The following is a 14,294-nucleotide window of genomic DNA, read 5'->3' on the forward strand; positions in this document are numbered from 1 at the left end:
AAGTATATTAAAAATAAAATAAATATTTTAAATGAAATAAAAAATATGAAAGAACAACTTGTTTTTATTAAGGTGAATATGAATATGCATAGAAATGCATTCAATATAAATAATAAAATGATCGTGTTCACATGGTGTAGGTTTTGTTTCTATCTTTCTAAAATGGTTATAAATTTCCTTAAAAGTTAATTAATTAAATAATTTGTTTTTGTTTTTATCACAGCCAATTGAATAACTTAGAATTAAAGTAAGATTTGTTCGTCAGCTTCTCTAAAATGTGGGAGTATGTTTGTTGCGTGTGTGTTTATGGGGAAGTGTGTGTGAGAGATGAGGACTTGATTAATCTTAAAAGTTAATTTCATTATGTTTATAGCGCTCCAAAGAAAACATAATCATGACACCAATCTTTAATTTTATCCTCATTAGCACAACACAAGGGATAGACTATCGTAGATTTTGTTATTTTTGCACAGCGCATACACAATTCCATTGTTTCCAAATCCATATCACACTGACGCAATTGTTCTATTGTCTTTTTATCCAAATTTCCATGATAACCATCATCACTGTAGATATCTTCTTTGCTATTTATATCCAAGGGTTTACATTGCATGGGACGGCAACACAAAGCGATTATCGCTAATGAAATTAAAACGACAAATATCTGAAAGTAGTAGAATAAATATATATTAATATTAAAGAATGACAAATACTTTAAGCCTTTAACATTTTGATGAAAGAACTACTAAATGTTAAAGTGAAAGATATTTTCATTTGAATTGCATATATTTTTGTAGTTTTTTTAATGGTTTTATTTTAAGATATTTGTAAAACATTTCATCACACTTTTAATAATATTTTTACACAAATCACTAAAAACAGATTTGGATAAAGTACAACTATTTTTTAAAATTTATTTATTTGAAAATTTTTAACAAGATGTGTAGTACATTTGTTAAAAAAATTAAAATCAATTAACACTAGTTTCGTATTTTTTAGTTTGTTGCTTTTTGCGTCGGTAAACAACAAATTTAAGTTGGACAAATTTTTTTATTTTTAAAATTAATTTGAAAAATGTTTGCAATTGAAATAATGGAAAAAGTTTGAAAAAAAAAAATAAAAGCAGATTTGCTTTTTAATTTTAACATTTTTATTTCATATGAAAATCATTTTTGGCTCGAATATTTTTTCTTCAAAAATTCACTTCCATGCTTTTTATTTGTCGTAAACAAATTAAAAAATGTCATCAGCTCAAGCAAATATGGGTTTAATTTAAAAAATATTTTGTTTTAATTTCTTTCAAATTAATTTAAACTATTTCACTTGCTCACACTTACTTTTTGATTCATTTTAATGTGTAGATTTTATTTTAAATAATTTTATATTTTAGATAAATTATATTTAGTTTTTAGTGTTTTTTATTTTTAACACGTTTGGTATTCAATTAATATTTTTAATTATTTTTTTTTTTTTTTGCTTTGGGAAGAAGAATTTTCTTAAGGTTTTTAATGTTACAGTGTTAATTTTTAAACTGAAATTTGTTTAAGCGAGTTAAAATTATATATACCATTCTGTTTGATACGACTGAACTGATTAATGGGACTACAAACGATTTATAATCAAAACAGCAAGTACAATAACCAAACGATCATCGTGATCGGAAAACTTCGAAAAACAATACCGACAACAATAACAACAACAGCAGCAATTATACGAACAAGTGTATAAGTGTTGAAACGAAATCATAACCACAAATCATTAAAAAAAAGTACGACAAATGAGAGTTTGTTTGATTGGGGTTTAGCAGCCAGATAGAAGAAATCCCCGAGCAAACCAGAGAAAATTAAGAAAAAAAATATTTTGTACCTTTAATTTGTTATTGTTGCAATGAGGCAGGCAGACATACAGACATGTTACGTTACTTACGTTTGAGACGCTGGTGTTACGCAGCTGTTTAAAGTCTAATCACAGTCAATACTTTTAAATAATAAAAAGAAGTAAAACCATATCAACGTTTGGCAAAAAAATAATAATAATTCTTTCTTTTCCTTTTTATTAATTTTTGTTTTTTTTTTTTGTTTTTGCCGGTAATAAAACCATATACTCTATACTATGTATAATAAGCGTGTGATTGTATATGTACTCATATGTACATATGTTTTCTTTTAAATTGAACAAACAAGAACAAAAATGAAATCACAATTATTAAAATTAGAATTGAATACTTTAAGATTAAGAAGAATAATTAAAAAGAAAAGAATTATGTTTGTAAATGTATTGAAATTCGCACACGTATTTTGAAACACAACTCAAAATGATAACGCTGAAGAAGATTTGAAGCCACTACATATAACAGCAACAACAAAAACGAATAATCAAACTACACAAACAAAATCGATCGATCGATCGATCTTCTTTTTATTATACAATTACTCTTACTCTATATAACAATTGATTTATATTTATACAATTATAGTTTATTTTTATATTTTCTTTAACGATAGTGTTTGTTGTAATTATAAACACTTATCAATGGACTGTATGGGGATGTTCGATTACTCTTTCATTTTTATTACAAATTGTTTTGTTTGCTTTTATATTTTGTTTTTTTTATTATTATTTATTAAAAAGGGAGGTTTCTTTTACACCATTCAAAACAAAAAACTCCACCCATTTATCATCCTTCGGTTAATATACAATCACACATACTCGTGTCGTTATATGAATGATTGTGCGGTGTTTGTATTGTAAATGTTTGGAAGGCTAAAAACAAAAAACCACAAAAACAAAACAAACAAATAAACCCTGACTTGGTAATTGAACCCGCATCTGAATAAACAACTTACATACAGACATACAGAGATACATACTTATAAAAATATTTAAATACTCTTGTATCTAGGAGTAAATGTGTTTGTGATCTCTTAAACTCTTAATCTAATTTTAATAATAAGCTTTGTCTTGTGCTTTCTATATGTTAAATGAATCATTGACTCGTTGGACCCATTTTTTTATTTTGTTAAAAATAACTTTGATTATTTTTTAAACAAAGATTAAATTTAAAGAAAATATTTAACAAATATTTATTTGTATTTTGAAGTTTTAATGTTTTTAACCCTTTGAAGTTTGTCCATCTGCCATGCTAAAATCTTTCAGGTTATATCTTTTTTATAATAAAAGAGAGTATCTTTTATAAAAATTTTTTGATTTTTTTAAATGCCTTTGAATATAATTACCACTTTTATCCGATTTAATCGGCTATGTCCTCTGGACACGATAAATGCTCAGACTAGGTTATAGACTAGACGATAGGCCGGATTACAGACTGGACTACACTACAGACTTGACTATAGATTAGACCATAGGCCGGATTACAGACTGGACTACACTACAGACTTGACTATAGATTAGACCATAGACTAGACTATATACTAGACTATAGACTAGACTATAGACTAGACTATAGACTAGACTATAGACTAGACTATAGACTAGACTATAGACTAGACTATAGACTAGACTATAGACTAGACTATAGACTAGACTAGACTAGACTAGACTAGACTAGACTATAGACTAGACTATAGACTAGACTATAGACTAGACTATAGACTAGACTGTAGACTAGACTATAGACTAGACTATGGACTAGACAATAGACTAGACTATAGACTAGACTATAGACTAGACTATAGACTAGACTGTAGACTAGACTATAGACTAGACTATAGACTAGACTATAGACTAGACTATAGACTAGACTATAGACTAGACTATAGACTAGACTATAGACTAGACTATAGACTAGACTATAGACTAGACTATAGACTAGACTATAGACTAGACTATAGACTAGACTATAGACTACACTATAGACTAGACTATAGACTAGACTATAGACTATAGACTAGACTATAGACTAGACTATAGACTAGACTATAGACTAGACTATAGACTAGACTATAGACTAGACTATAGACTAGACTATAGACTAGACTGTAAACTAGACTATAGACTAGACTATGGACTAGACTATAGACTAGACTATAGACTAGACTATAGACTAGACTATAGACTAGACTATAGACTAGACTATAGACTAGACTATAGACTAGACTATAGACTAGACTATAGACTAGACTATAGACTAGACTATAGACTAGACTATAGACTAGACTATAGACTAGACTATAGGACTAGACTATAGACTAGACTATAGACTAGACTATAGACTAGACTATAGACTAGACTATAGACTAGACTATAGACTAGACTATAGGACTAGACTATAGACTAGACTATAGACTAGACTATAGACTAGACTATAGACTAGACTATAGACTAGACTATAGACTAGACTATAGACTAGACTATAGACTAGACTATAGACTAGACTATAGACTAGACTATAGACTAGACTATAGACTAGGACTATAGACTAGACTATAGACTAGACTATAGACTAGACTATAGACTAGACTATAGACTAGACTATAGACTAGACTATAGACTAGACTATAGACTAGACTATAGACTAGACTATAGACTAGACTATAGACTAGACTATAGACTAGACTATAGACTAGAGACTATAGACTAGACTATAGACTAGACTATAGACTAGACTATAGACTAGACTATAGACTAGACTATAGACTAGACTATAGACTAGACTATAGACTAGACTAGACTAGACTAGACTAGACTAGACTAGACTAGACTAGACTAGACTAGACTATAGACTAAACTATAGACTAGACTATAGACTAGACTATAGACTAGACTATAGACTAGACCAGCGGTTCCCACCGTTTTTTACTTCGCGGACCCCTTGAGGAATTTATTTAATTTCACGGACCCCCATACATATTTTGATATCTTATTGTTATAAATAATTGTTCATCCGAAAATTGTCTTAGTCCTGGTCCATAAACCCTATAAAATATTCCCGTACATTGAGAATATTTAGTATTTCGGAGATGTTTTCAATTGCATGGTTTTAAATATAGAATGACTACTAACATGATGTCTAATTTTATGATCGTGGAAGCTTTCATTTTCATTTCTCGTCAAGGTAGCGAAAAGGTTTCTTTATCAAGTATTGTCGACATGTGCTTAAAGAGTCATGTTTCTAAATTTTTTTGCGATTGCATAGGAGTGAGCTGAGTATGTAAGCTAAGTTTTCGGGAAAATATGTGAAAGTTAGACTTCTTCGATGTTGTTGCGGAATGCGTTATCCACATAAAATATGACCTGAACTCCTTGCGAATGTACTGTGAATTTGGATCTTAAATTTGAATTTTAAAATACCTACGAATTATTTTACTGCGTTGTTTTGACTATTTACGCAAAACGCTATGAATTTTCTGATGTTGATTTAATAATATTGGACAACAAAATGAAGTTAAAATCTGTGTATCACGTCGGAATGGAATATTTATATTTAAAATTAACTAGATTAACACTTACAATTTAAAAAATATTATGAAATGTAACCTAACTTCATATTCCGGGATACCAGTATCAGTATTTAATTCTAAGGCAAATCATTATCCGTCTGATATAAAAACATTTATTTCGATACATATACATTTATAAAAATTACAAATCACGTAATACTCCACTTTATAAAAGTGAAACAATAAATTTGTAGGGCCCAGCTTCATCCTGATAAACGACCGAAACAATAAAATTCAAAAAGTCCCCAACAAATCTGGGATTATTGAATAAAAATTGTGTATTTTAGTATTTATGAAAAATTTGGAGATATTTTGAATATTTTCTAACATATAGAGAATATTTTTTATTCATGATTTTTTTCGTTCGTCTTCGCGGACCCCCTAGGATTTTGCTACGGACCACTAGGGGTCCGCGGACCCCCTTTTGGGAACCGTTGGACTAGACTATATACTAGACTATAGACTAGACTAGACTATAGACTAGACTATAGACTAGACTATAGACTAGACTATAGACTAGACTATAGACTAGACTATAGACTAGACTATAGACTAGACTATAGACTAGACTATAGACTAGACTATAGACTAGACTATAGACTATAGACTAGACTATAGACTAGACTATAGACTAGACTATAGACTAGACTATAGACTAGACTATAGACTAGACTATAGACTAGACTATAGACTAGACTATAGACTAGACTATAGACTAGACTATAGACTAGACTATAGACTAGACTATAGACTAGACTATAGACTAGACTATAGACTAGACTATAGACTAGACTATAGACTAGACTATAGACTAGACTATAGACTAGACTATAGACTAGACTATAGACTAGACTATAGACTAGACTATAGACTAGACTATTATAGACTAGATTATAGACTAGACTATAGACTAGACTATAGACTAGACTATAGACTAGACTATAGACTAGACTATAGACTAGACTATAGACTAGACTATAGACTAGACTATAGACTAGACTATAGACTAGACTATAGACTAGACTATAGACTAGACTATAGACTTGACTATAGACTAGACTATAGACTAGACTATAGACTAGACTATAGACTAGACTATAGACTAGACTATAGACTAGACTATAGACTAGACTATAGACTAGACTATAGACTGGACTATAGACTAGACTATAGACTAGACTATAGACTAGACTATAGACTAGACTATAGACTAGACTATAGACTAGACTATAGACTAGACTATAGACTAGACTATAGACTAGACTATAGACTAGACTATAGACTAGACTATAGACTAGACTATAGACTAGACTATAGACTAGACTATAGACTAGACTATAGACTAGACTATAGACTAGACTATAGACTAGACTATAGACTAGACTATAGACTAGACTATAGACTAGACTATAGACTAGACTAGACTATAGACTAGACTATAGACTAGACTATAGACTAGACTATAGACTAGACTATAGACTAGACTATAGACTAGACTATAGACTAGACTATAGACTAGACTATAGACTAGACTATAGACTAGACTATAGACTAGACTATAGACTAGACTATAGACTAGACTATAGACTAGACTATAGACTAGACTATAGACTAAACTATAGACTAGACTAGACTAGACTATACTATAGTATAGACTAGAAATTTTATAAGTTATAAAAAGAATCGAGTGTGTCGCGAGGGTACCGTCAAAACTTGTCGGAGACTTATTATTTTTTTACTGTCTGTAGATCCTTGTTAAGCATTGGAAGCTCTTTGTTTATTAAAACTTAATAGCATAAAATTGACTTCTGTTGAAATTATTTAAAAGTAATGTAAAGGAATCATAAAAAATTCTTCGTACGACTGGGCAGCCTTAAGTTGAGTAGTTCTTATGTTTTTATAGTTGTGCTACTATATTTCTCTTGCTTCTTTGGATGTTTTTGTTATTGTCCGGTTCAGAAACAAATAAAATATATAAAATTTGATTTAAAAAAACATAGTTTTTTAGAATAAATACAACAACGACAAATAAATATTTAAAACATTTACAGTACATATTAATATCAAGGTATGTATGTATGTATATGTATATACTATTTACAGTTATACATTCATATGTATGCAATATTCAAGATTTATGAGAATTTTAAATCAGTATTTGATTATAACTGCCAATAATATAAAAAAACTATTAAGAAAACAACAACGACAACAATGCGTACATACATAAGTAGCATGTTAATATTAAAAATAAACATACATATGTATATACTATGTATTACATATTAAAAAATTATAATGTTTTGATAATGAAATGATGCAGTTTAATGTCAGTGTTAAAAGGAAAAAAATAAACAATTTCATTCATTTCCGTCTAATCGTAAAATGATGTAGACAAATTGCAATTAGAATACAAATTATGTGAACTAGCAAATATGATTTCCAAGTAAAAATAGATATGATTATGTAATTTGAAATTCATATGTTATATTAAAACCGCTCTTACATATTCATATGTATATGTATGTAATTACTTATGTATGAGTACAGTTTCCCGTATTAATTTATTATAAACTATTTAACTGCATTAACTGTTGAATCATTGTTAAAAAGAATAAACAAATAGAAGATCACCATCATTATGACGCAGATTAGAAAAAAAATTAATACGACGACATACATATCAATTTCTTAAATTTGTGAAAAATATGCAAATTAAAACGTAGTTTCAACCAAATATAGAAACAGAAAACAACAACAATAGCAACTAATGAAAAACTAAAACTATTAGACAAATATATACATATGTATATGAAATATTACATACTGACATACACATACATAATGAATGCATAATATATACATACATACATAGGTAAATATGTACCTACGTAAATATATTCAAATGTATGTATGTATGTATTTACTTAATCTTACAAAGTATTATAAAACGTATTTTATAGTTAAATTACAATTACTATAAAGCAATTACATACTTATCTTAACATTAAACAATTATTTGAAACAAAAATGCCAGATTCTTCCTATTTTTTTAAATTACTTTTTTTTTAATTTTTTTAATATAAGTGATTTTTTTCAAAAAATCATGAAAAATATTAATTTGTTGTAATTACCACATGTTCCAGATTTTGCTATTTAAATATCAATAAAATTATTTTTTATTTAAAATATAATCAAATCAACCTTCAAATACACCAGACAATGTTTACCACCCTCAGTTTTGTCTTCTTTTTTTTCTGTTAAACATAAACATTTTCATACAGTCTGGCAGACTAGACTGAATGATGCAATATTAAAGTATTATTGCATCCTTCTTAATGTTCTTAATTTTGGGTGCATTATAAGAAAATACAAATCCATACATAAGAAGATTGTTGAATATTTTTGGACAATTTTCATACGCCCCGTATGACAAACTTTTAAGAATGTTGTAGAGTTTTCAAATTTCTCTCCTCGCCGTGATTTATTTACATCTTCCGTTCATCTCTCTGTTAAAGGCACGATACAACTCTGATTTCTGATCTCTATTGATTGAAAATGGCCAACATCGGTTTATGGTCTTTAAAGTGTCCCCCAGTTAAAACAGGCATGATTACCGCAATCGTTATAGAATTTTGTACAGGTTTGTACAGAATTGTAAAGTATGGCGAATATCTACATATTTGACCTAAGGACCCCAATAAGACCCACTTTAAAAAATTACTTAAACGTAGCTCGCTTAAAATATCAGTATAGCGATGAAAATGACATAAACAAGTTTTATAAGAACCAAAATTTCATGAAGATCGATTCATAATTGGTCATATCCGAAGAAGGACCTGTGTAAAATTTCTTTAAAGTTAATCTTTAAACAATAAAGTGAAATGCAATTTAGACTGTTCCATAAAAATGTGTCTCGAAACATTTTGCGTTATCCGATAATAATAAAATTTCATCAAAGGTTTATAGAACAAAATTTGTCTTATAAACCTTTGATAAATTGTTATGTCTAAGACTTTTAGTATTTATTCCTTAAAAAAAGAATTGCATATTTCAAATATACAAATGCTTTTTGTTGTTAGGTTATTTTTTATTTTAGATGATTAATTTAAATACTCTTGTTCATATTCATAATCAATTTCTTAAGTACTATAGTATAGTATGTATAAACTTTTGTATGGAAATTTTACTTTATTTTTAAAAATCATTGATAAATTTTAAAAATTGATTATGTATATCAGGGTTTTTTGCTGTTAAGATTGAAAAATGCAAATTGTTTTAAACGTTTACTACTCCTTTCTTCATATATTTCCATAAATGGAATACCCAGCCGTCTGCTAAACACATTATCGTAGTGTTGGAACAATTTGGCAGACTTTGAACAAGTATTTTGTGTATGAAATATTATAAAGTTATTAAATTTTTTAGTCACCCAATTATTGTTTTATTATTTCGTTTAGTCACGCCTATGTACTATTTAAGCTGACATAATTTCTAGACGAACAAAGTCCACAGCCAAATTTGTTTTTATAACATTCGTATTGGCCATAATCTACATACATACATATACATATGTATGTATGTATATAATAACTATGGATCAATCTTAGAATCATAAAGCAAATAAGTCTTTATTTTATTTAATGTGTTGTTGAATAATTATCGATAAGATTAAAAATAAGTGTAAAAGTAATACATAACGCTCACTGAGTGACAAAATGTTGTAACTCCAAAGTTTATATTAAGGAAAATATTGTGATATTTCTGCAATAATACACCTTTTCCTTAAAATATGTATAACTATATCTATTATAATTTAAATTTTAAACTAATCGGTTAACGAAATCTTTTATTTTTAAAAAAACTGTTACTTCAATTTTTACCATGTTAGAAAAAGTACTAGACGATCAGTTAGTTTTAGATCTAATAATATAATACCTTTTCAAGCAAATCAAATTTTTAAGAGCAGGTCTAATATACATATTAAAGGTCTTTTAAAAGCAATTTAGGAAGTTCTTGAAATATAGTATGCACGCGTGTTTTTGGTACTCTATTAAACAGTTTTGTTTTGCCTTATAATTGTTATCAATGAAATATAAATTAAAACGGGTAATAAATACTAATCTTTATTAAAAAATAGTAGTATTTCTTTTGATTTCGTGCGTAATAATTCCTGCTAACACCCACTATCACGATGATTTAACAAAAACATGTGCGGCGTATCAGAGAAAGTAATCGAATTAAATAGAATTTTCAAATTGAACATTGTTACCACGGAAACTAGCCTAACTATAATTACTCCATGTTTATCAATTAGTACATGTGAACTATGATAAAAATAATGTAATAAAAAAACTAGGGCTCCTACTATATGGAGAGAAATAGCATACATAGTGAACAGAAACATAATCTAAAACTATAATTAATGATTGGGTAGTATAATTAAATTATCGTTATAAATTATCATAATATTGACGCTAGGTAATCATGTTATAGTTCTCAAAATAATTATAATAAGATTCTCACAATTACATATATGATAAAATGATAAAACCATGTTTTTTTTTCTCTGCGTGAAAATTGAAGTGATATTTTTTATATTGAATTCACACATCCAGTTGCCACAGTTAAGATTTAAAAATATCACAGAATTAATACTTTGTGTAAAAAGTGTCACTCTATAAATACAACTCGTTTTGCTATTAATACTTTATTTTATTTTTATTTTTTGTTTTCTTTCCCAGTATTATCTTTTGTAGACTGATTATGCCAGTCATATGGGGTCATAGAAACAGTATGAATTGATTGTGTGCTTATAGAATGTATTTTTTTTTTAAATTTTGACTAATGATTCCCAAAGTCTGGTGGTACCTGTTTTGTTTTATATACATAAATACATGCCAACACAGAAAATATCAGAAATCGTTTCAAAAAATATACATGTTTTATTCTATAACAAATAAAGATTATTCTTAAAGGTTAAAAATTTCATCAAAAATTGAAAAGTAAATATAATTGGTTTGTTTTCTTCTTGTTTTGCATTTGCAAAAATGTCAATGAACATTATTTAACAAAAAAAAGAAAATACTTTGTACATATGCATATAATATATTAGAGGCATCACCAAAATTAAACATTAACACTACGTGATAGTCTGCAGTATAATTGATAATGAAACCTGCCATGTGCATATCATTTTTAGAAAACATACATTTAAGTTCGGTTTATTTTAACTTAAGATGGTATAGTAAAACTAATAAGTCTTTGATCTTCACTTGAAGAAATCAGCAGAAATTTGTTGGATCTCCCTAATATACATTTCCATAAGTATGTACATACATACAAATGTTTGTTTTGATAGAGCCCAATGAGTATTTACCATAATCTTATTCTTTTAAAATGTGAACTAAATAATTGTTGGCTTATTTCGATTTTCTTATAAATAATTGAAACAAAGGTCAATATGAAAGCATGCCATCAAATGATGATTTTTTGATATATGTATACCGATTTGCTTTGGATTTGTAAATGTATTTACAAACTCCTAACAGGTGTTTTCAATTATTATTTTGTTATCAAAAATTTAAGAATAATACATAAATATGTATGTTTAATGAAATATATATTTACGGTTACAAAGTTCAATTTGTTTAAAAAAACAGACAAAAATTATTATGCTGCTTATTAATCATAATTGCTGTAGAACAAAAAATTATGGTTTTAAACCTCAAATTGGATTTGTAGGTATTTTCAGATCAAACGTAACTACCACGGGGGTTGTAAAACAAACTAGAAGTCAATAATTTTAAGTGATGATCTTCTTAATGTTTATTGCCGAAACTACTTTAGATAAGACCCCATGTTTAAAAGAATTAATGGTTTAAATTTTTAATAAATTAAAACAGAACTTATGAATCTAGTCAAACACTATTAACAAGCTCAGTGGCAAACGCTATTAGCGAAAAAATTCAATGCACATGTACCTTTAAAATGCAAAAAGGAAATTCTTTCCTAGAGTAACGTTTTTTATGTTATAAAATCTGGCAACTTTTATAATGATCCAAATGATTTTTTAGCTAATACACAAACCATTCTATAAAAGCTTTACATAGCTTATAATAAGAGCTGCCAAATCGAAATTAGTAAATATTTCTTTGTAAGTTTTATTTCCGACACTTGTTGAAATTGGTAATTTACTAAAATATATCAAAACATACATATTTGTTCTTTTGTTACCCTACCTTTTGACAAATATATTATACAATTTATTTATTTTAAGGTTAAAAATTTGTTAATTGGATTTCACAAGTGAAATTGTCATGAACAATCATAAGCTTTCTTAAAAATATTGGTCAATGTTAACAAATGAACTTAGTAAACAAAAGAACATTAGTGTGACTCCACAAAAATATTTAACTAATTACTAGTTTGGTGAAATTTAAAACTCACTTTGAAATTAATAAGTAACCAGTAATTATGATCTTTATTAAACCAACAATAAAACTTAAACCAAAGAATATTTAATACATAGAATGTGCATCTCATACAAAATAAATTTTCATACATTAAGAATACGTGTAAATCATGACAACCCACTCGTCGAGATGCGTATTCATATAATAAATATTCTTTGATTAAACTTTACTTACTGAGTTTTGGTTGGTTGGTTAACATTAACTGATGTTTCAGTTAATGTTATTTTTAAACTGGAGAGCCGGCATATGAATGTACTTATAGGATATGATTATTTTTAAATATGATCGAGATGTTTGTATGTAAGTGTTGTGAAACAAATTAAAATACGAATAATGGTTTTGTTTCGATATTTTTGGATTTAGTTGAAAAAAAACACACGTGATTGCTATTATTATATACATTTGACCTTGTAAGACCTAGTTATAAATAAAAATTCCACATTAAAATTCTGAAAAATAATATCTTTTAATGGTTCTTTGTATCTTTGTAAATACTTCTTTATATGAAAATACGCATTCAAATAAACATTCATACAGTCATTTGAATTCTGAGAATTTTAGACTAGTCTATGCACAAGTCAATAGATTAGTTAATAGTTAATAATGATCCATAGACTAGTCAATAGACTTGACCATAGAATTGTGTATAGGTTAGTCAATAGACTTGTGTATAGACTAGACTAGATTAGTCTATAGACTAGTCAATGGAGTAGCCTATAGATTAGACAATAAACGAATTCATAGAATAGTCAATAGACTTAACAATAGACTAGTCCACAGACAAGTCAATAGATTAGACAATAATCTAGTCAATAGACAAAGCCATAGTCTAGTCAATAGACTATTCCATAGAATAGCCCATAGTCTGGTCAATAGACTAGCCCATAGTCTGGTCAATAGACTAGCCCATAGAATAATCAACAGACTTGTTTATAGATTAGTCCACTTATAGTCTAGTCCGTAGACTATTCCATAGATTAGTGCGCATACTAGTCAAAATACTAATCCTCTAATAATCCAGTTTACAGACTTGCTAATAGTCCAGTTTACAGACTTGCTTGTGAACTATCCTATAGAAAAAAAACCAAAAAGAAATTTTATTTAAAAAATAATAATATTGGTAAATGTCAGTACTATTTCGAAATTTAAATTTTCCATGTCTGATACAAATCTTGTGGACCACCAGCAAACATGTATTAATCATCTACATAATTTGGGAGCACTCTAATGTATCTATCAGTACATTTAATGTCCTATTAGATACAAATATTTCAAAAAGTAACCTCACATTGTTAAAGTGCCCTATGCGGTTAAAAAATTCTCCTAACTGCGCCATTTATTTTTACACTTTATGATTACA

At 27.9% G+C, this 14,294-nt stretch overlaps 1 protein-coding gene across 2 annotated transcripts; it reads right to left on the reverse strand.

The window, feature by feature from the left end:
- Nucleotides 1-13: 13 nt before the first annotated feature.
- LOC119600090 lies at nucleotides 14-12,645 on the reverse strand. 2 transcript variants are annotated; one of them, XM_037950144.1, is made up of 2 exons: nucleotides 12,549-12,645; nucleotides 14-664 (listed from the first exon to the last, which is right to left on the reverse strand). In XM_037950144.1, the coding sequence occupies exons 1-2, from the start codon at nucleotides 12,549-12,551 to the stop codon at nucleotides 368-370; spliced, it is 300 nt and encodes a 99-aa protein (XP_037806072.1). In that variant the 5' UTR covers nucleotides 12,552-12,645; the 3' UTR covers nucleotides 14-367. The 2 variants fall into 2 exon arrangements, with proteins under 2 accessions (XP_037806072.1, XP_037806071.1); XM_037950143.1 differs by lacking the exon at nucleotides 12,549-12,645 and adding an exon at nucleotides 1,338-1,454.
- Between the last annotated feature and the right edge of the window lie 1,649 nt (nucleotides 12,646-14,294).

The sequence above is a fragment of the Lucilia sericata genome, unplaced genomic scaffold, assembly GCF_015586225.1.
Source record: "Lucilia sericata isolate MDLA Ls3-8-SP2 unplaced genomic scaffold, ASM1558622v1 Contig000104F_arrow, whole genome shotgun sequence".
NCBI classification, from domain to species: domain Eukaryota; kingdom Metazoa; phylum Arthropoda; class Insecta; order Diptera; family Calliphoridae; genus Lucilia; species Lucilia sericata.